At 41.6% G+C, this 23,235-nt stretch overlaps 4 protein-coding genes across 4 annotated transcripts; 1 reads left to right on the forward strand and 3 right to left on the reverse strand.

The window, feature by feature from the left end:
* Positions 1 to 3,602: 3,602 nt before the first annotated feature.
* pip4p1a (phosphatidylinositol-4,5-bisphosphate 4-phosphatase 1a) lies at positions 3,603 to 15,444 on the reverse strand. Its single transcript, XM_029525695.1, has 7 exons — positions 15,288 to 15,444; positions 14,126 to 14,319; positions 12,826 to 12,932; positions 11,132 to 11,237; positions 8,795 to 8,847; positions 7,033 to 7,123; positions 3,603 to 4,353 (listed from the first exon to the last, which is right to left on the reverse strand). Exons 1-7 carry the CDS (start codon positions 15,403 to 15,405, stop codon positions 4,210 to 4,212), a joined length of 813 nt encoding a protein of 270 aa, XP_029381555.1. The 5' UTR covers positions 15,406 to 15,444; the 3' UTR covers positions 3,603 to 4,209.
* A 568-nt stretch (positions 15,445 to 16,012) lies between these two features.
* dnaaf6 (dynein axonemal assembly factor 6) lies at positions 16,013 to 18,632 on the reverse strand. The gene is made up of 6 exons (XM_029525521.1): positions 18,332 to 18,632; positions 17,938 to 18,004; positions 17,731 to 17,836; positions 17,118 to 17,214; positions 16,487 to 16,572; positions 16,013 to 16,243 (listed from the first exon to the last, which is right to left on the reverse strand). Exons 1-6 carry the CDS (start codon positions 18,428 to 18,430, stop codon positions 16,114 to 16,116), a joined length of 585 nt encoding a protein of 194 aa, XP_029381381.1. The 5' UTR covers positions 18,431 to 18,632; the 3' UTR covers positions 16,013 to 16,113.
* A 596-nt stretch (positions 18,633 to 19,228) lies between these two features.
* LOC115057341 (MICOS complex subunit MIC26-like) lies at positions 19,229 to 20,004 on the forward strand. Its single transcript, XM_029524394.1, has one exon. The coding sequence runs from the start codon at positions 19,260 to 19,262 to the stop codon at positions 19,845 to 19,847; it is 588 nt and encodes a 195-aa protein (XP_029380254.1). The 5' UTR covers positions 19,229 to 19,259; the 3' UTR covers positions 19,848 to 20,004.
* A 314-nt stretch (positions 20,005 to 20,318) lies between these two features.
* On the reverse strand, positions 20,319 to 23,001 carry eif3f (eukaryotic translation initiation factor 3, subunit F). Its single transcript, XM_029524393.1, has 8 exons — positions 22,869 to 23,001; positions 22,263 to 22,333; positions 21,808 to 21,887; positions 21,571 to 21,708; positions 21,377 to 21,468; positions 21,058 to 21,194; positions 20,774 to 20,887; positions 20,319 to 20,474 (listed from the first exon to the last, which is right to left on the reverse strand). Exons 1-8 carry the CDS (start codon positions 22,978 to 22,980, stop codon positions 20,397 to 20,399), a joined length of 822 nt encoding a protein of 273 aa, XP_029380253.1. The 5' UTR covers positions 22,981 to 23,001; the 3' UTR covers positions 20,319 to 20,396.
* Between the last annotated feature and the right edge of the window lie 234 nt (positions 23,002 to 23,235).

Here is a 23,235-nt window from a genome sequence, read left to right on the forward strand (position 1 = left end):
GTTACACAAATGTCCTCGCACTTAAAAGCAGGAGGTTATTGGACCAATTGTCTTCCTCACTACTTTTTACCCCCCCCCCCCCACCTCTGGTCTCTCAGCCTCCAGGGAGGTGTGGTTTCTGAAAGGTTTCTCAGTGTCCTTAATCCCTCCATCTCTTTGTGTCCAGGCAAAAAATATATCCGCATGAAACTCAAGAGGCAGACGGGGGCCAAGTGGAGTGAGGAGAGCTGCTGCTTTTTTAAAAAAAGAAACTAGGTTGGAAAAATAAAGAGAAAAGCACCACACTTGAAGTTCCTGGTTTTAAAGATGGAGACATTCAGTAACAGGAATGGCTTGATTTCTCTCACTTTAATAACCAGGAATTATCCCAATTAAGCAGGTTTCCCTTACCAGCAGTACAAAATCAGGAATTTAGTGGCAAATCATCACAGATGGAGGAAGTACATACACAGAAATTAGCTGATTGGGGGGCTGTGTGCAAAGAAATGCAGCACCTAAATTAAAAAAAGATATTTTGAAAAAGAGTTTCAAATCAGGTTAGCATTTTAAACCCATTTAATAGACAGAATTTGAACAGATGGATGTGATGCTCACCAATAGGCTGAGTAAGCAGCAGGCACCCAGCTGAATCAGCTTCAATATCCTAACCTGCCAAAAAGAAAACCACTGAAACACAAATCATCATCGATAAGCTGGTAAAAGGAACACGGTCGGTTTAGTTACGGATGAAGAGTTGAAACTGATGAAAATTATTCAAAATAAATAAATAAGACACTTTAATAACAAGCAGCATCCTGCAGACAGAAATCACATATCAATGTTTGAAACACCTGCACGAGTTAAAATAAATGAAAGAGCTGAAAACGGGTTGCTTAGACATTTCTTTTACAACTGATCAATAATGAGTTGGCTAGCTGACAGTAATAAATGGCTGAACACTTTACATACTTTCAGCTTGTTAAAATAGTTGACTTGAAAAAATAGATAAATGGGTTGAAATCAGTGAAGATAAGTTGAAACGAGTATAAATGGATAAATAATCAGAAGAATAAAAAGTTCCTCACAGACGGCTGAAATCGCTTTGTTGGCTCAAACGTGTAGCTGAAACGATTAGCCGAGAAATAACAGATCAGTGTCTGAAATATTTAGTCGATGAAGGTCATAAGAGATATTTTTGGAATGAGTAGAAACTCTTAGGTAAAAGTCCAGCCACTTCAACGCTGATGGTTCGAATCTATGACCTCACCGACTGCTGGGGTCAAAGGTCACATGGTACTGTTGGGGGAGTCGCCGGGCTTCAGGTCCATCCGACACCAGCGCATGAATAAATCTGAAAAAGGAAGCTGAGCCGCACAAATATTTGCTCCCAAAATATTCCCGATTCAACGCTGATGATCGGCCTTGGAGGCGTGTGCTGTTGAAAACAGGGCATTATTAAATTCATAAACAAAACATTCCTCCGTGTGCCACACGGTCAACAACAGTCTTTGTTGACATTTGATAAATGGAAATGATAAACTAGAAAAATAAATGAACTGCTCGGGGATTCATGTCGTTACTAAGCCCTGTGCATTGTTGAAAAACAAAGAACAGAAGAGAAGTCACGTTGGCATTTTCTTTTTTTTACATCATCATGTCTTTATTTGTGTGTAAACAAACTCTGAAAAGAGCATCAGCCAGGTTCTTGATCATTGGCATGAACATGATTGATTTTTTTTTGCTGTCATGGATAAAACATGATCACCGCTGTAAAAATAAAAAAGGGGGCCCTTTTAAACACTCCATCTTAATCTGCCCTAAAATCTCACTTTTCTGTGTTTCCTACAGTTTAATTTAACTTAAAACTGGAACATCATTATGACAGGAAAAAAATGCCCTTGGATTTGTCTGAAAAAAAAAAAAAAAAAGGGAAATAATCTCCGACGTTTTGAAAAATAAGAATATAAGACTGAATAAAAATGGCAACCTTCAAAACGGCCCTTTTTTTTTTTTGCAGCATTCATAATAAATAACATGACACTTCCATTTGAACTGTCTGCAACCTCAGTACAGTCTAGCAAGGTAAATTCATCTCCTCTTTCTTGGTGTATGCAGTGTTTCTTACTACTGTTTAAGGTGCTGGGTGTGTGTGTGTGTGTGTGTGTGTGTGCGTTTGTGCGTGAGAGAAATGGAAATGTCATCACTTGGGAATGTATTTTGATCATAATGTTTTGTTGGTTTGTGTGTGTGTGTGTGTGTGTGTGTGTGGATGTGCTTTTGCTTGTGGTTAAGATTTGGACACGACCGGGTGTCCAGAGGCTTATTAGGTTAGTAGTTCATCAAATCATTAAATATGTAACAGGTGAAGAGCTGCAAAAATAACCTCCTTAAAAATAAACAAAACGTCCGCAGCAATCACAGCAGTAGTGTTAAGCTCTGAGTGCAACGTAATTAGCTTAGTCACTTCCAATGTACATAAACAATTATATTTACAATCAAACAAAAACACAGAATAACAAAAGAAATGCCACCACATTCAGAAGCACAGACAAGTCGTGATGTCGACTTCCAGAGAGACAATGGAACATGAAGTGAGTTGTGTTTGTGTTGCTGACCTATTCTGACCGAACGCTCAGGATCAGCCTCCATCTGCACCGACAACAGGCACATTTCCACCATTAATGGCCCCAGATGCATCAAAATGTTGAGCAACATCGCCTGTCCCTGCCAACAAAAGGCTTCAACTCAGAGTTTGATGTGTTTATATGGACATTACAATATTTTAAGACTGCTGCAGAAGCTTTAAGTCACGGATTTGTACTTTCTGCGTTCTTGTTTTCACATATTCAAACCCTGCCAGCCACTAAATTCTGCTCTTAGAGAGCTGAATCTCAGAAACACCTGATACTCACAGGGGATTGTGGGAAGGAGAAGACAGATACTGAGCTCTTTGTGTTTCATTTCATATTTAGGTCTCTTTCAGAAAGCTGAGCAGACTAAAATGAACTCGGGTCAAACCATCGAGCAGTTTGTAATAAAGGAAAGTCTTCTCCTGGATTCTGGCGGAGAAGCTTTTTCATTTGTTGGTGTTTCTGATGTGTCAAACTGAAGATTAAAAAAAAGATTAATAAATAAGATACATCAAAATTGGAAGGAGGGAAAAAAAAATATAGATTTAGTAACACTCTTGCGGGAGCGGAACAATATAACATAATTTTCTCCACAAAGTGGCATGTATGTCACTTTTCCCTCAGCTGTGGTGAAAATGTGTTCGCCGGTCTTTGAAGAACTGCTTTCTGAGCTGTTGCAGCTCTGAAAGAGTATCCTCCTTTTATTGTGTACCGGTATTCATTAATGTGGCTGTGCGTGTGTGTGTGTGTGTAGATGTGTGTGTTTGGGATCCTTCTACCACACCTCCTTTTAAGGCTTTCAAGCTGCTTTGGATCAAAGTCAGTCCCAGGGGATAATTCAGCATAAACACCGAGTTCAGACACATCATAGCCTACCTTCACATGCTGCTGAATTTAATTTTTCAGACACATTTCAGCACCTCCTGCATCTTTCGATTCAAAAAAAGGAGGCTGATGTCCCGCCAGTCACTCTAGTTTTCCTCTACTGGCATCTTTTTCTTGTTGGTTTTTTTTTTTTTTTTTTTTTTTCTAAAGCTTAATCTGACTTCATCGCTGCTTTCACAAAATAATTTGTCTCTCTGTTTTAAAAAAAAACTGTTAAATGCTGGAATACGAACAAATCAAATTAGGACTGATGTCCTAAAAAAAAAAAAAAAAGTCATTCACATCTTAGACTCGACTTTCAGCCGTCGTCTCAGAGGTTGTGCAACAGATGTGTCACATACTAAAGCTGAAATGTATAAACATCAGTGACGGGGGACAGACGAGAAGAGAAAGTGTTAAAAATGTTAAAATGAAGCCCACACTGGCCATGAGATTAATAGATTAACGGTACATTAGGCTACACGCGTCGTCACTCGTCACATTTATCTTTAGATATACAGCAGTCGCAGCCGCCACCATCCAGTTTTAGAAACACATTTGACTAAAAGGTAGAGAACAGGAGGAGAATGTTTTCTTTGTGGATTTAAATAAATATTCTGGGTTTTTTTGTGGGTTTTTCTCTTTTTTTTTTTTTTTTTTTTGTCTCCCCCCCCAAGCCATCTTTCCTCCTGCCTGGTGGGTTGAGATGAAGAGTGCCGCAGAGTCGAGGTGGGCTCTATGTGAAGTTCTGGAGAGGCTGGCTGACCCTCATGCAGGCCCAGTAGAAGGCCCGAGCCAGGGTGACGAGAACCAGGAGCAGCAGCACGGCCCACGAGGCGTAGATCCCCTGGTAGGTCTGAGCCTTCACCCACGTCCCAGCCTGAAGAGACGCGGCGACACAAAGAGGCACGTTTTTAGAAATTCAGATGATGCTCGTGAAGCCTTTCAAGGAAATTGAGAGCACATTCTGAGTGCATCACGGTGATAATAACGATCCAGCTCAAGTCTAGCCCGGCTAAACGCAAGTAACCAGAGGGCTAAAGCTATAATTATGTTGGGAAATGTTTTCTGCATCTATTATATGACCCATTTTTGGTGTTTTAAACTACAAAAATTCCAGCCAAGTATCCAGCGATTTCCCCAGAGCCAAGAGGAACAGGCACAGATACTGAATAACATTAAAACAAATAGTTATTTCTACTGCTGGATTATATATAAACCAACTGAAGGCACGTAAAGTCAAGGTGATGATATGAAATGTTTCTTCTCAATTCAAAATAATGTAAGACAAACTGCAGCGAATTCCGACAAGTGAGAAGCTGAATTATTTAGTACATTGAAACAGATTTAAATAACTAGCAATTTCAAACAATTAGCAAAACCGTTGCAAGTTGATTTTCGTTTGATAGACACGTTGCTGACTTAAATCCAGCAGGAATTCACTTGATAAGAAGGACACAAAGACAGACAAAAGATTGAGTACAGTTTGCGTATTCATAGCGAGCCACTGATCCAACGCAATGACACCGACTTGTGTGGCTTTGAACGCACAATTTTTCATGGAGGAGCTCATATTGAACACTGAAGAATGGAGAGAGAGAGAGAGAATTGTTTTCCCATCAAGTATTCAGTGTGCAGCTGCTAAGAAGAAAATTATTTAATGAAGATGGCAAAAATGACTTTGAGAAGACCCAAAGGGATTTTCTGAGAATATGGAAATAGGAATTCAAACGTTTTCTAAAGTGAAACAGCATGACAGCATGAAAGCAAAGCTAACATGGATACAAAACAAAAGAATGATGATTTAAAAATCAATTCTTCCAACATTTTGTTGTGCTGCTCTCAACCCTCCCTGAAATAGAAAATACTCTCTGTTTTGACTCTATATGATTATACAGACATCAGCTTTGGGCTTTAGGAGATAATGAAAATATTTATGTGAGACTCCGTGCTGATGTTATTACTTCACATCAGCTGACAGCAGCACATTCACGCTGAATGTCACTGAAGTTCAGTTCAGACCATTTTGACCACTTTCAGGCAGTTTGGCTCGGTGGCACAGTGAAGTGTGGCGGTAAAAGGATGTGCATGGGCAGCAACAACACTCAGGAGAGCCTCTGACATTCAGGATGATTGACTGGCGAATGAGCTGAGAAAACATTCCCCACATTCTTACACCTGCAGCCCGGATGACCGACACCAGGCAGGACAGGTCCTTGGATTTAAGGATCTCCACTTACATGAGAAAAGAAGAAAAAGTAAAGCACTCGTCAACTCTAAATTAAATCTTTCATTGGTTTACCAATTTGTCCTTGCAGAGTTGTTTCTTCACAAGGCCCATTTGTGTTTCTTCTTCCTCCAACGGTTAAAATGTTCAAATTATTTAGTTGCTGGCTTCATATTCAATCATATGCACTTACTTCTCCCTCTTTGTGATTATAGGAATTGTTTCTAAAATTTAATTCAATTTCATATGAAGCTGCAGCTGGTTAATTCATTGCTTTAGTTTTAAGTATTCAGTATAGGTATATGTCCTTTTCTAAAATGATGTCCAATGAACAGCGCCTCAGATAAGATTTTGTGGTTAGAGCTTTCATTTTAATTTAAACGTTTACAAATTAACTACCTGAACCTTTGAAGTTATTCATATTTTTCCTCAGTTCTAACAAATTGATTTAGTAAAATAACCTTCATTTAAAAAGTCATTGATTATGTATTTAGAATCAAATCCAGCCAGGAGATGAAGCTTCATCTGTTACTTCTCTTGATCCAGTTAACACCTCCAAGGATTGAACTGTCAAAACACCTGCTGTTGGATCTCACTCATAATTAAAAATGCCTTTTTAAGTCATGTTGCAGTCTTTTGCCACCACACCATCATGATGCCACACTGTCAACACAGCATATTTACTGTCGGCACATAGCTGGCAGGCGTACTGGGTTTGTTGCTGCCGATTTGTCGATGTGCGCTCATCTTGCACCCTCTGCTGTTCACCAGGCAGAATGGACCGACTGTCCGGCCCTTTCTGTGAGCCCACGTGCATTTTTAGACTTCTGCTCTTTCACACAGAAGAGTGCTGTGTGGCTAATCTGCTGTATAACTCTGTGACTGTTTTACTGTTGCACGGTTATCCTCATCGTTTAAGCAAAATCAACACAGAAACAGAAAATAGAAGATTCATTGTGAGCCCTGACAGCTTGCATGTGGATCAAAGTCAAGAAGTGAAGGTCATTCTGTTCTGCTGTTCAACGTGCACTGCAGCTGGTGTTGCTGCTTGAACGGAGCTCATAGTTAAACCGCCATGTTTGTGCTATATCTCCCTGACAAATCAAGGGCTGTTAGGCAGCGTCTGGGAAGCTGCTGCAAGCTGCACGTCCTCCATATTAATCAAGCGACAGCAGGAGGGCTTCTTCTTCAGCCTACCTTTGTTTTTACCATCAACTATAAAGCTCTCACTTTGAAAAGAAAATAAAAAGGTGATACGGGTTTGGAGAGGATGAGACTGCAGAGACCAAACAAGTCTCAAGTGTCGTGAGCATTAGTGTGGCGTCCACTCACCATCAGGCCAGCGGTGGAAACGCTAAATAGCAAGCAGAGTAGAAAACACCACAAACTCCGCCTCCGGGGATACCTCTGACCTATGGAGGAGCTTCAGGTCAGACAGAGAAGAGAAACAGAGACGTTAACTTTAGAAGAAAATAAGATCAAATATGTTGTCAAGCAGCTCAGTTTCACGGGGCGTCAAGTGTAACAAACATATCAACGAACCAGCACAAACAATACAAGGGCCCTGAAACAGACGCTGCTAAATGGAATTCAGCCGTCACTCATCACATTATTTACACCTGATTTTCATACTGCTGTGTGTCAAAATGTCTTCTGTGAAAAAGCCCCATGAAATAATAAGAATGAGAGTTAAAAATTTAACCTGCCTTTTTTTGTAAGCACAATAAAAAGGAGCATTAAATAAATATTTCATTCACACACTTCTTGAAGGTGAGAACAGTTAAAATAATGAATCAGTATAAAGAGAGAAGCTTTTTATGTGGAGCAGAACTTTATGTCCATCACAATAGTCTGATTATAGTGGATCCCAAGTTAAAGCTGGATTGTCTATGGTGACCGAAAAAATAAATAAATAAGTAAATAAATAGAAAAACACCACAAATTACATTATTTAATCACTCCAGGAACTTAATTTTGTTTATTTCGGAAGATGCTTTTCTCTTTTCCTGCAGCCAAAACAGGTAAACTTGTCCCTGGGGCGCAGGGCTGTGATAACACATTAATGGATGATTGTGATTTAAGCAGCACCTGTCCACATCCTGTCCAGGTTTCTGGGCCATTTTGGAGCAACAAACTGAATTCTCAAGACTAAAACTGTTCATAAAGATAGATGAGACACATCTGTGCATTGCAGTAATACACCGACATATGGGCACCCCTCATTTCAGCAACCTGTGAAGCTTAACGCTTAGAATGAAAAAAGAAAAAGAAAAAACAGAAACTAGCTTGTTTCTTTGCACGAAAAAATCCCTCAATCTGTCTCAAAAAAGAGCCTTAGGTGAAATTTTTGAATTTTTAAATTCTAAAATGTTTTAATCTGCTATTCCGTGTGAGCCCATAATAAAAGTTTCATCAGAATTACCCAATGAACTTATAATATTAAACCGTAATATTACAGATAGTCCATAATGAAAATAAATGTTCCAGCTCTGTAACTCTCTGCTTCCTCACATCCACAACTCGAATTCTCTCTCCACCTTCAGGTCCAACCTCAAACTCATCCGTTTCAGACTGCTCACTCACTTTAACTTCTATTATTATGCTCTCCATTGTTTCTTTTATGTATATTGATTGTATTTATTGTTGACTTTATTCATTTTACAGTGTCCTTGAGCGTCTGAAACGTGTTATTATTACTATAATTATCAGAACCGACTCAGCATTGGATCTGGTTATACCAGCCAATTCCTTTACCTTTGTTCACCGTGTTAAGAAGCTTGTGCAGCCAGTGATATAGGAATGTGCTCAGCAGTCAATCCAGTGACACAAAAACACACATGAGCAAAAAGCCCACAGCTCAGAGACTGATCTGACGTGAAGTCATGAGACATGTAAGCAGGCCGAGTCTGGTGGTTTTGCTGCAGCTGATGTTTGAGGCAAAGTCAGCTACATGTTTGATTCACAGTTTCCTGTCCTTGAGAAAGTCCTCAAAGCTGCTACCTGGTCACGGTTCATGAGGTTTCTCTGAACAAAAACCGTACAGTGGGAATGAACTGGTGCAATGAGCACGGACAAATTGCTCATAGCTACTTACACTTTCCTGCAGTGTGGGCACCTGGCCAGCGTCCGGTCTGTGAACTCTGTCCACTGAAATCACAGAGAGAAAGAGCTTCAGACAACAGTTTTTTCAAAGTCTCAGTTATAGAGAATTTTTGCCGACATTTCCACCTCCTTCATCAATGCAGGGGAAAAAAGAAAAAAAAAAAAAAAACAAAAAAACAGGACTGTCTATCAAAAGGTGATTACAAGTTGTCCTTGATGTCACTGGCAAAAGAAAAATATCAGAAATAAATGAAGATAGATAAGGCAAGGATGGCTGTGCAGGAAATGGAAAATAGGAAATATGTACGGGTGTCAGAGCGTGAAGTCCTTCACTGCTGGTTTATGTGTTAAAGGCAGCTGAATTAATATTTTCTCAATGTGTTTGTCCTGGCCAGAAGGTTTTCATATTGACTGGAGGAGTTATGGTGTGGGTGTGAAGGGTATGACAAGCTGTCTGCATCCAACTGGCCGGATGCAGAGAAACCTGCCTATTGCAGTAAAACAGAAAACTTTAGATTTTGATATTGACGTCACTGTTAACCTGAGATTCATGCCAATGGAATCAATTATTCAATTATTCATAAAAGGCAAAAATGTCAGAAACTGAAAAAGATGAGGAGGTTGCTTATTTCTGTCTGATTCACAAGATTCCACTTGCAGTTCTAAAACAAATGGAGAGTAGAAATAATCCTCACTCGGGCTTGAGCAAACAAATATCTGGCACTTTTTTCCTTGACAGACCAAAATCATCCGATTTGTCATCATGATGTTAGCTTTTCTTTGGAAAGGTGCCGTGATGGGACAGGATACATGTGCAGACAACTTTAGGATAAATTCCCTTACAGATAGCCTTATTCAAATATGCCTGCTCCTGCGAACAGGTGCAGCGTGCCACGTGATAACAGGAGAAAAATAAAACAAACAAAACAGCCCTCTCTCAGCGTGTAAGCATTTGATCCCTCCGTAATGCTGAGGTGGGATACATTTGTAAAACCTGCAGAGCAGATTACACTCCACATGCTGTATATTCCTCTCGTTCTGATAGCAACACTTTGTATGGGAAGCACACAGTACATTATCACTAAATCTGCAATTCGAAAATCACTGCGACGCCACCCAGGGCACAGATTTGTGTTTTCTTTCAGCAGCCGTGTCTTTAAGGAGGTAGTTGCGGTCCAGCTGAATGTTAAACACCCTGCTCCATCCATTTCACTTCCTTTCATAGCTCTATTCTTTCCTTTCTCAGGCTGGCCCACCACTCATCCTTTCACCATTTATCCAAACCATCTTTACCTGTCCCCCACATCGTTACAGAGCAGTAGGTTAAAATTTTACTGCCCCCCCCTTCACACAGTGGCTAGCACTTAGCATCAGGGGGTTGATGGGGTTATTGATCTACACCAATAACTCAACATTTACTTGGTCTGGTGCAAAAACCATTTTGGCTTTTCAATAATTCACTGCACTTCTCTGGCTGTGCAGCAGTACATTTCACGACAGAAACCTTGCAGGCCAAATGAAACTGTCACAAGATATTTCAGCTACGGATGATAAAAGCCAAAAAAAGCAAACGCCACGGCAGTTTTATTATTCAGCTAGTTTGCATGGTAATGTAAAAAAACTTTTACTGGATCTTGGCTCTTAGTGTGTGTGATTTTATTGGCTGTGTCTGCTCAGGTTTATATCATTCGGGGGGGGACTTGTGCCAGAGAGTTTATAAACAGCTGCTGCACTGATGTTGCAGTTCAGAATGGCAGAGAGGCCATTACAGGTCATCAATTAAACCCTTTATGAATAAAACTCACAGGAGAAACACCGCAGTTCATAATTTACTTTCTTTTGTTTAACAATGTATCTATGGAGGGAACCCAGTGACATTTACACCACATCACATTTCAACATGATGGACGCACAGTCACAGCACGGCTTCATTTACTGCATAAAGACTATGAGAAGTAAGGAGGGCTCCAGAAGCCAAGACAAAGACCTTTGAGCACACTTTTGTTATGTACACTATACTTGGAAGAATTTATATTACAATACATTTTTTGTTTTCAATCCCAAACTGACATTTTCACCTTTAAGGGAGTTCTGTTTAGTCACTTTGAGAAATTTATACAGCTTTTTGGCCAAGAGTGAAAGGATGAAAATCAATACCACTCTCATATCTGTGCAATCTTTTTAATTGATCTTCTCGTTAAAATGTCAGGCAATTCCTTTAGCTTTGAAATTAATGCAGTAAGACTGCAGATCTTTTGGGGTATTTCTTCTACAGCAGAGAATGAAAAAACTAATTTGATTAAGCAGAGGAAGTGTGTGTGTGTGTTACCAGAAAGGTGTTGCTGCAGTGTCCACAGGAGACGCGGGCCCCGGCCGGTTGGGGGTCAGGACTGGCTGGACCGGGATGAACTGGACCCAGATTAATTATCCTCTTGCTGTGGAGAGAGAGAGGCACACAGAGTTAGCATCAACGCTGCAAGATATTTTTCGTCATTTAGGCCTAATGTTTACTACCTGGTAGTTTGAGTAGGCGCCTCATTATGCCTGTGGAGAAAGGCTGACAAGTGAGTTTTGGGTATCCATCAGCAGCCAGTCCTCTCATTACCACCAACACCGCTTTTCTACAACCAACCTCATGAGAAGTCTCCAGTAGCTCAGGATCACTGATTAGACAGCAGCACTGAGATGTGTCTCTCAGTCAGCATGTCTAGTCTGAATGCAAAACAGTGACACTGGAGGTAAAGTCTCTAGACCCACTTTATGCAGGAAAAGTTCCTCCACTAAGGATTCACAACTTTTGTGAACACTTGAACAGGCTCAGCAACCTGTGGTCAACACCAGCAGTCACATGTGACACAACCAGAAGAGTAAAAGTTATACATCTCAGCAATCTGTGACCATCCAAATGTCAAAAGAGATGATGGTAAAAGCGGAAAAGATTGAGTATCATTGTCAAAGACATCAGGGCATTTAGTGAAAATTATTATTTTGCCTTCAATATCCATAAGCCTCAAGCCTAACCTGATGATCTGCTCTGAAGCTGTCAGATGCATTATGGATTTGAGATATTTTTAACAAGAGATTTTGTGATGCAGTTTATCATGATACATATTTAGATAGAGGCAGGAAAAAAAAAGAGAAAGAAAGAAAAGAAAATGGATGGCTAAAAATGTTGCTCTTGCATATTTTATGCCTTGGGCATAAACAAGGAATCTTATCTTTCTGAGCAATTACATGAGGCTGCAGCAGCATGATGTTCAGATGAGCTGCCAAAGTGGTACATTTTCATTGACATCAGCCTTGTGTTTTAGACGATAAAAAATCCCAACACATTGGCACATCTCTGACCGGTGAAGAGTGCTTTATGGCTTTTTAATTGAACAAGTTTCCTGACAAGATGACAAAAGAAAACTTTTCCTTGAGAAATAGAAATTGTAAGCTGTCAACTGTCAGCAACCCTGTAATGTTTCTTTTAAGCTCTGAAAAAAAAATCAAAAGTGGCACTCAAGAGATATTTAGTGTAATGCGTGATACTTTCCCGGTTCCCTGATTCTGCCCTCTCATTGGTGCATCATTTGAGTGAATTTGCTACCTGTGCATTTAGTTGGTAGCTGCTTTGCAGGAGTTTAGTATATCCTGAATAAATTGTGATTTTATTTATTTTTCTATTTTGCTGCAAAGTGCAGACTAAGTTGAATCTTTACATAACCCACATCCCAGACTAAATGTGGCCTAAAACACACTGTATATTTTCTGCACTGAAACACCGCTCATAACATCGAGGACAGAAGTGAAACTCATGGCGCGGGGCTTCTCTAATGAGTCTGTTAAATCCTCATCCGGCTCACTGAACACTGCATGTAAACTGTGCTGGGAGCATAGCCTTAATTGAGGAACCACTGCTCCCACTGCACCTTGTTTCCTCTGCTTCACTTCCCTGTCACACAGATACACAACGTTCTTGCTGTCTCATAGTGATACGCTCACAAACACAAACACACACACTCGCAAGCCATTTCTTACCAGTATGGCCGGGGACAGGCGATCCTCTGGGAAGTGACTTTGCAGATGAGCAGACAGTTGCATGGGCAGCGGACGTACTTCTTCCCTGCTGGGGCATTCTTAATGGGCTGCAGAAGCAGACAGAGACACACAGGAGGAGAGAAGACAGTAGAAAAATGAATTAGAATAAGAGCAGGTAACAGCCCAATTATTCTTGACAGACACTATTTAACCTGAACTATGAGAGGCAGAGAGGTATTCTGACAGATAAGAAGTGGTTGTGCTGTAATTGTGGGAAAGGAGCCATGGGACGCCATTACAATAAACTAATACTAGAACAGCTGCTTGTTGCTCTACTTAAAATACATAATTACACAGCTCTGGAGTAATTAATAGGCAAGGTATAATTTTAACTAAAACATGCACCAGGCACTCACTCTGTGTAATCACAAAGATGCCTACTGTGAGGAAAGAGGGCAGCTCGAGGGCATCTACAGAGCAACAGGTCCGCTTAGCACTTAATATAAATATTAATAATACTGAGAAAACTTAACATGAATAATGCAGCAGGAAATACAGACAGAAATTTTAAAAATATTTAGGCCACAAACTTAAGGAACTGATCGAGGAACTTCAAAATACATGTCTACTTGCAGAACTATTTAAATATTACTGTGCATTTTATGATTGTTGGCACTGCCAACCTTGTATAATCCCACTAGGTCACATAAGACTGCAGTTCAGTTATTAAGGCAGTCATTGGAGTTCAGAAAAAGAATGGAAATTTGAATCTGTGTTTTACAACTATATGAATCACACAGAACTTCCCCCAAGGCTTCAGAGAACATCCTGCTGTCTGTCCTGCTGATGGTTCCCTCCACTGCATCATCAAACTCCATTACTCCATTACCAATTTCACAAGCAAAATTATGTCTAAAGGGGGGAAATAATGGTGGGAATTCATTGACAATTTTGGTGAAAACTAATAGACTTCCCATCTTTATAATTCAAGGAATTAAAGGTTCCATGATGTTTAAATACAGTCGGTGAAATCACACAAAACTACATTTAAAACACAATTTAATGGAACCAACTTTCTTTCAAAGAACATTCTGACAGGGCTTAAATGGACCATTAGTGACCTCTCTATGGAGTGTGGCGATTTTCCAAAGTAATGAGGACACAGGAAAATGAATGTTAAATTTTTATAATGCCATTCTCCTGTAATTTGACGCAGAAAAATCAGAGATGCATAACCTGGGGGGAATGAGCTCATCTGGGTACACCTGTGTGCACAGATTCCTCTGGAAATAGAACTTACCGTAGCTTCATTGCAGACTCCACACTTCACCACATGCTGGTGGATCTTGCCCTCCACAGAGATCAGGCTCTGACACACCCTGCAGTTTATAACAGGGGCGCTGCCGCTCTCTGGGGAGGTGAGCGGGGAGTAAGGTGGAGGATCTTCCCCTAGGAGCACCGAGGGCTGAGTTGGGATTGGGAACGGAGGGGAATCTGAACAGGACGGGAGGAGACAAGGAAGCAAAACAACAATGAATACAACAACAGTCTGAGCAGCGACAAACGAAGGCCTGTTGAAGAAATAAAGTCACGAGAGTTGCCTCAATTCCCTTGACAAATAACCTCTTGCATCGCAACTCACTAGGTAATAACATTTTAAGAATATGTGAAAGGAGCTTTAGGAGAAAAACACTCCAGGAATGCTGCGCGGGCTCAGCTTTAACAAATAACAGTTCAAGTGTTTGTCTGAGAGAGAAGGTGGGTAAAACTACATGGAGCAGGCTTCTATCAGGAAATCTGATGCAACACAGCAGCACTTGAACAGGTTTGGAGTGAAAACATAATTAGGAGCTTTATCTCACGTGTTTTCCATGAATGTCCTCAGACAGTCTGTGTGTGTGTGAGCAGCTACTGGCAGCTGCTGTATCTTGCAGCATCCATCAGCAGCCTCCTTAATGGCTCTCTTCTCTGTCAGTCACATCAGGTGTTTCAGATGCTAGCTGGCTGGCTGGCTGGCTGGCTAGCTAAGCGATGCACTTACCTGACGTGGTTGCACCTCAGCTGTGCAAACACGTGTCACAGAAAAGGTTTGTGCTGATAAAATGTAAATAAAATGTCTGGTTTTTTTTTTGTTTTTTTTTTTTTTGTGGGCGCTGATAGTAATACCGAGCTACAAACCAGAATAACTGGAGCTAGCTGTCCAGCTAACAAACCGGTTGCTACGCTGGCTAGCTACTTAGCTCCCGAGCATCCTCCACATCATTATTATTGTTTCGTTATTTTCTCATAAGCAAACACCGGGGAGGGTAAGATCATATCCAGCCACATGCCCAGACAAGACAGCCCGGCCCCTTTGTGGCCACCGCAGCTGAGCCGGCGGGCTAACGGCAGAATGCCCCGTCAGTCAGGGCGCTAATGTCGGCTAGGCTAACAGGCTGGAGCCGGGCGGAGGGGACACTCACCCGGCGATTTGTTGGGCAAACCGTAGGGCGGCGCGCCGGGAGACACCCCTCCGTTACCGCTGCCGAGGGCACCATCTCCCAGGTCCGACAGTAGCGGGGACCTCTCGCCGTCCGCCATAACCGAGAACGAGGCGCGAGGAGGGGAGGGGCAGACCGGCACCGGGGATTGTTGTGTCGGAAATGCGGGCGTCACGTGATCACACCACAGCTGCCGCTGCCGCGGTAACGCTGCTGCGGCAACGTTGCCGCGGTAACGCGAGTGTCTGGGATGCAGTTTGGACAGAGCTGCAGACAAAGATCTGCATTTACAGTGAGATGCAAAAGTTTAGGAACGCATATTCTGCATTTTTTGGAAGCAAGATAAGTTAATGCCCCCCCACCCTCAGCTGTCCGTGGATCCTGAACCCACTGTATAGTATAATATTGTAGAAACCTGCCTCTAAAGATCCAGGAATATTGTATAAAATGCACAAATACATGGAGACATTGGGTCCCAGCAGCACTGCTTCCATTTTGTTTCTTTTACTAAAGTAATTCAATCGCATCTGTGAGTCTATCTCTCTATCTATTAACTGTACATCATTACATTCATTTATTTTTATTTAAAATGTTTATTGAAAAACATATAACATATAACAAACTATACTCACACAATCAGTAGAAACACATGTAATAATATGACTTCACATACTATGTGCCTCTGGAAATGCAACACTTTGCACTGTTCATTTCTCAATTCTTATCTACCCAAACATATAGAGAAGACGGTGTTTATATCTTCTCTGCTGCCTGGCTTTATATCATGTGGACCGTTTCATCCTTTCTTTCACTGGATGTTGATGAAATCCATAGAGCGTTTTAGTAGTAGAGTCACCTCCAGCTCCTCTCTCTCACTGAAGAACTGAGCCTTGCCCTCTTGGCTGTGGATGGGATGAGGGAGATGGAGACCTAGTTTACTGTAGGGACAGGAAAAGGAAGGTTAAATAGTTACAGAGAGTACAAGGGGAATGTGTGCGTTTGTAGTAAGTGAGAGACTAAGATGTCGAGAGCCGTGTGAAACAGCGATCAAAGCTGAGATCATGATGTTAACTTCTGATTAAAAGGAAATGCCTGGAAATGGAAGCTTTTGGTCTGAACTGCCGCTGCTCCGTCTGGAGGGGATTTAAAATTAAAGAGCAGATTTTCAAAGCATCTCTTACTATTTTGGTGTTCGTAGATCAAGAAACTTCTCCTTTACATCAAGGACCACTTCTGTTGCTTTAGTGTCTGGCAGCTTGATTTTCACCTAAGTATGAGGAAAGAGTCAGTGTCTTTAATATTTTACACTGTGTACAGAAGACATTACAGCACATTCCTGTTAACAGAGTATGATATTTCCCATGGTATTCTGCTCTCCAAGCAATTCCATTCCCATCATATTTTCTTAACTGTTTATTCCATTCTAATACTGATTCAAAAAAGCCTTAAGGAGGAAGATATTCAGGTCTTTTTTCGATCTAATCCTAGTAATCATGTTGAGAAACTAAGATTTGTTATGCTTCATTAAGTCTACATTCTCTACCTCTTTCCCCCATTCATACTGCTTAAGTTGGATTTTGTGTCCCTTAACATTTTTCATACTGTTTGCACAAAGTGTCAGAAAATCTATTAGCCTTAATTGGGTCTGAAAGAGTCTGACTATAATTCCTAAATCTAATTCACTGAATCCTTCCCACATATATAATCATTTAATCACTCTGGCTTGTCCCACAGCTTTGTTCTCTTAATTTCTCATCATCACATTAGTATATGTTGTGGGGTGCAAAAGAGGAGGACATTTAATTTAAGTACCAGCATAGATTCACAGCACATGGAGGACGGGTCCTTTCCACTCAAGCCCAAAAACAGGTCCTCTGTGCCCACACGCTGCTTCAGGATTATGTCATATCTGAACAAACAAAGGTAACACACACTTATGCATGCATCCACAAAGACACACAATCGGTGCAATATTCATCTCATTAAAATTACTTCACAATGGGCAATATCAGAAACAATAAAGAGAAAGCAGAGGGGGGATAACGGCTGAGGTCAATGGAGTGTGGAAAATGTCATAAGTAGCTATAATTAATAGTTATTATTTTTTCCTACCCGGTGGCCTCTCCCTCCCTTGTACTTCTATAACTAGTTTATAGCACAATCACAGTAATGACCAAGTATTTATATTTTCTCAATACCTGTCTGTTTGGAATAGAGGCTTGTAACTGGAAAGCTATGTGAAACCCTTAAGGTGGCAATGTTTTGGGTTTAATTCTTGAATATATTCAAAAGGTGAGGATGGGGGCTTCTCTGATCTGAGCCAAAGAATAGAGGAGGTGAAAAAGACAGAAAGGCCTCGTCTGTGTTTCCTTCAGTTTCGCCTCCTGATGCACTGCTGAGCTGCTTGGATGGGTTTTTGTCTTACTCTGGCTGTGGTCGTGGATCAGCCAGATCATCGTACTGGGATCCTTCAGCCACCTCTTCCTCGCTCCAGATATCTTTGGAGTTCTTCTTCACATAGGCAGATGACACTAAATGAACACAAATACAGAGAAGAAGACACACATTCAGTTTACAGGAAGATATTAAGGAGTTATTTTACCATTTGTCTGTGAGAAATTTAAAGTATTACCTTCTTTATCTGTTTTGGGTGGAGGACCGATGTGTCCAGGACCCATCTGTGCATAGGCAGACACTCTCTGTTGAAATGAACTGATATTATTGGAAACTAATAGACTGTTTTTACCATTAATTCAAAGAAATGCTGGTGGCATAAGTAATTACAACAGAAAAGTATTAAGAGGGTTCCAAAAGCAAGTGTTAAAGACTCTTTATTCCTATTTTTGACAGATGTGCAAAATGATACCTAAGTACAGTTTTGAAGAACGTTATTTAAACATTTTAGAGGTAAATGTAATTTTTACTCCTGTGCATGTATCTGTATCTTACACATTGCAATAATCGATCATGCTGAGCTAAGCAAACAGTCAGACTGACTTGAGATCAGTTCACCACAGATACTTTACCTGTGTTTCCTCTCCATCATCGTCATCATCCTGCCGAGTTGACAACAAGGCAGACAGAGCCTGCAGGTTCTGAAAGGACGAGACTCCGAAACAGTCCATTTATCTCAGGACAAAACACAACAACGTGTAGAAAAAATACAGCTATAAATACTTTTTTGGGAAAGTTACAACTTCAGTTTGAGCAGCGGCAGCAGCCTGAACACGGAAGTGCTGATCTGCAGACTGTTGATGCTTTCTGTCTCCTAGGCGACGACCAAGCTGCAGGCTGTCATGGGAACCGGTGACGTAACGGTGGCGAACATTGACATCTTCAAAAAAAATAAAAAGACCCCCCCCCCCCCCCCCCCAAAAAAAAAAAAAAAAAAAAAAAAAAAAAAAAAAAAAAATTTAAGAACAGATTCATTAAATCTGTGAAATACATACATGTTTTTTTAAATCTTAATTAAACGTCAATAAAATCACAAATTATAATTACAATTACTTAAGAATTTTAAAGCTAAAATTGTCCGACGAGGAACTAAACTTCAACACCATGTAAAATAATACACAATACAATAATAGTAATTAAATTTTTATCAGAAAAGTATAAAATATCATAAAACGGAAACGTACACTATAGTTCTTACTATTGATATAACCTAATTAACTTCATAGCAGCAGGATCCTTATGTGTGCATTTATATTATTTAGCACTTCTTTATTTATATTTATATCATATAAACTCACTGTATTTAGCATAAATAAATTACCTTATAAAGTATTCAATTTACAAAAACTATAAATGCTTGAAAAGACATGTTATATTCATCCCGGTTTTAAATTCCTTGCTTGTTTGTTAACACCTCGACTAAAAGGCGAAGCGATTAATCGTCCGCAGTCGTTGTGTCCCTCGCCGGACACCGTAGCAGACGCATGGCTGGCGGGGATCATGTTGAAGGTGACAGGTAGAGTAATGCCGGGGGCTCCGAGTCTCCTGCCGATCACCGTGTTTGCTGCTGCAGGTGACGGGAAAGAAGAGCCGACCGCCCGGGTGAGCCTGGACGAGCTGTCCCTGTACACCGCTCCCCGGCAGCGGGAGTCCCGGTACGCGGCGCCCGAAGCCGGTCAGCTGGAGCGGAGTGTCGCCACCGTCCGGAGCCTGGCGGAGCCGTACACGTCTTGGTTCCGGGTCACTTACGACAAAATCAAACCCAAAGTCCAAAGTGTGGTCCAGTCCGGGACCGACACCTACGACTACCTGAAGAACCCTCCGAAGGACTTCTATCCCCGGGCTGGGGTCATCGGCTTCACCGGTGTGCTGGGACTGGTCCTCGCCCGGGGCTCCAGGATGAAGAAACTCGTCTACCCGACCGTCCTGCTGGCCGTCAGCTCCTCCCTCTACTACCCGGAGCAGGCGGCCGCCGCCGTCAAGTCAGGCGGCGCGTCGGTGTATGAGTGCGCCGTCCAGGGCTGCGCCGCGCTGGAGAGGATGCTGAAGCCCCAGAGCAGTTCCGACAAAGCGGATCCCAAACCATGATGACCCCGGCGTGACCTCCACCTACGGAGGCCGGCAGGGATGTGACTCTCATGCCCACTTTTTTATTTTGCACTAAGCTTCACTTGCATCTCAGGCTGGGCATGGCCGGTCACAGCTGATTCACTCTGCTTCTGATATGAATGTCCATTTATCTAGAGAATTAATAAAAAAAAAATCTACTTGTCTTACATTCAACTCTACAGACATTTGTTTTTCTCGACTTTAGTCACTTCTGTCTTTAAAGTCGTGATAATCAAGATGAATATGAACCCACTTTATGTTCAACTGACTGTCAGGCCAGAAAAGAGACATTTGAATGAGACAAGTTTGGAGCTACTACAAACACATTTTAGTTTTTATGTTTTACAGAGAAAACTGTTGGCTAATTGACTGACATCACAAAGGCAGCAACACAACAGCAGTAAATGTGAACTCTGTGTACATTAGCAATTAAAGCCCCATTAGCCTTTATGACTGTTAAACATCTTTATTCCCCTCAGCCATAAGAGTGTACAAAAATTAAATACGAATCATTTCAAAGAAAACCCTTCAGAGCAGCACCAGCTTCTCATTCAGAGCAATCTGTGCTTGGGTCAGGTTAGACAGGTAGGTCACCATCAACAGGTCCTGGAACACAGTACAGACATTTTGTTATGAGTAAAAGGTCATTACACTATTACAGGGAAACAACACTCAGTAGTCTAATGCAAGTATAGGAACCAGAGCCAGAGAAGAACTGATAACATGAAGCAAACTCATTAAGTGCTTCCTATAATAAACAGAACGTCCATGATGTGCTGAGAACAGAAAGTACATAAAGAATGGGAGGCAGAGGGAGATGCACAAAGTCCAGTGTGGATAAACAAACAGCAGCAGCAGCAGTCGCCCCCATCCCCCTTTTTCTCAAGCTGATGAAAAGAACTTACATTGATGTTGGAATTGAGCATGTTCTCAAAGTCCTCAGCCGAGATGGTCGGCACCTTGTTGACCAAGTCCATCAGGAAACGGCCCACACTGTTATCTGCTGTTACCTTGCCGGACTGAAACAGAACAACATTATGACTCTTGACAGCATTGAACTGTGTCAAAGTGTGTCACGCAAAGTTTTAACAGAGGGAATAAGTCTAACAATATAAATAACAGCAGCGAATGTTTCATCATCAGGTATATATGGAGGCTGCTTGTCTGGTGCCTACACTTCACTACTTACCAGCACATCCTCAATGTATGCAAGCACAGTGGCTAGCATGTCCTGTACCCTGGCTGCTGATCCAGCCACCTGGGACAGATCAGAGGTCAGCCCCTTGGTGCGATTGGGAGCGACACGTGTCCTCTGCAGGAGGTCCACTGCAATACAGAAATGGACAGTTATAGTATGTAACAAAGCAAGAAAACAGAAAAACACAAGAAACTTTTTTTTCAGGACTTACACACTAAAAACTACAGTCCGATTGAGACAGTTTTCCACAGAACAAAGCACACTTTAAGGGAATAATAAACAGATAAATTATTATTCTTTGCATCCTTACCGCCTATCCGCTCAGTGTCATAGTAAATATACTTGACAGTGAGTGGAGTGAACATCACACCAACCGTCTTTCCTGGCACACCCATCTGTGCACTGTGTAGGAGAAACACACAAGGACATTTAAACACACACACACACACACACTCGGCATGTAGTTGACCACACAAACAGTCGTAGACAGGAAGATCAGCCAACCTGACGTAGGCGCGGATGTTCATCTTGCCACTCTGCAGGGCCGTGTCTGCTGTCAGGTGAATGGGGTTGGAGGCCTCACGGCTGTAGTACTCATGAATGAGCACAGAGTGTTCTGTGATGTCAAAGCCAGTGGCATACCTGAAGAAGGGGGGGGGGGGGGGGGAACAGATGCACTGTTTTAAGGAAAAGTTTTTACCCCATAATTCGCACTTGAAATGCAAAATTTTACTCACGCACCAGCCAATGATGACCTCTGTGGGTGAAACCCGCTTGTGGAGCTCATACATATTCTTTGCAAACTCCATGTCCACAGCCACCTGTTGGCCAAAAGGGATAAATTTGACAAGTGGACACTTTGATATAAAACCTTTCACCATATTTATCTGCTGCACAGAGGTTAAGATTTTAACTTTCAAAGGAATATGTTACATGTGTGGACATTATCGAGGTACAGATTGAATTTGAGTTAAATTCTGATTTCTCCAATATAAACCAATATCCAATATAATGTGATCAAACTGGGGCATTCCTAACAGGAAGTTGTAGGAGGAATTGCTATGTATGTTATTAATCCTCCAAACAATATTGGCGACCCGGCTGCTGTATCATGACAGAACCATAACACCCGAGCTTTCTTCATCCACAGCACACACTAACCTGATACTGGGGACAGATGAGTTTAAAGAACATACCTCATCTTCAGACTCATTGTGGGGGACAGAGAAGCAGTTGGTCACCTCAATAGAGTGTTTGTCGATGGTACCTGAGGAGGAGAGATAACAGTCAGCATACACTTTAATATTCTCACAAATATTACTTTCCACATTGTAACTTTAGCTTGTACACATTCTTATAATATTTCCATTTCTACCTTTACTCTGGAACAAACAGTACCCCCCTTTCGGATCAATAAAGTATTTCTAATTGTTATTTTGATTAGCCACATTAGCACCGTGAGCTAACTAGCCGCTCTACAGAATAAACTCATGACGAGCATCGACGTTAGCTCAAAGCTAACAACAATCTTTGTAGCTTTGTGTGTAAACAGCTCAAAAATCACCAACACGCGCTGAATGACTTGACAAAGTTGATTTGGAATGTCAAAGTTTCCTTCAACACGACAATTTGAACGGACAGCCAGCTGTTACATGGGATGCTGGAGGCTGCCTCCCCGGCTAACGGCGGCTAACGGCGGCTAACGGCGGCTAACAGCTACAGCCAGCGTGCGTTAGCCGCGAAGCTAGCACCAGCTGACCGGTCCGTCCGAGCCGAGACAAGTATGTCCACTTTCTACTTACCCAACAGGGTTCCGATCACACGACTCGCCCCTTCATTTCTCCGCTCGTAGGAGTCACAGATAGAGGCGAGAACGACGGGGTGAATTTTCACCACTGGCCCGAACACCGACATCTTGGAAAGGGAGGCTCGATCACCGGCTGCCGGCGAAAGACGGACGCTCCCCCTGCAGGCCGGAGGGCGAACAGCGGCTCTATTTCATTTTAATCTAATTATAATCTCTCTCTAATACCTGTAATTATATAAAGCGTGCATATCTGACAGAAACAGGTGGTGTTTTCTGTTTTTACTTTATATTTTTTTTTATTAATATCTTGAATTTCTGATAATAGCCCAGTGAGTTCGATCGACGGATACTTTTTTGTGACA

The sequence above is a fragment of the Echeneis naucrates genome, chromosome 17 (assembly GCF_900963305.1).
Source record: "Echeneis naucrates chromosome 17, fEcheNa1.1, whole genome shotgun sequence".
NCBI classification, from domain to species: Eukaryota; Metazoa; Chordata; class Actinopteri; order Carangiformes; family Echeneidae; genus Echeneis; species Echeneis naucrates.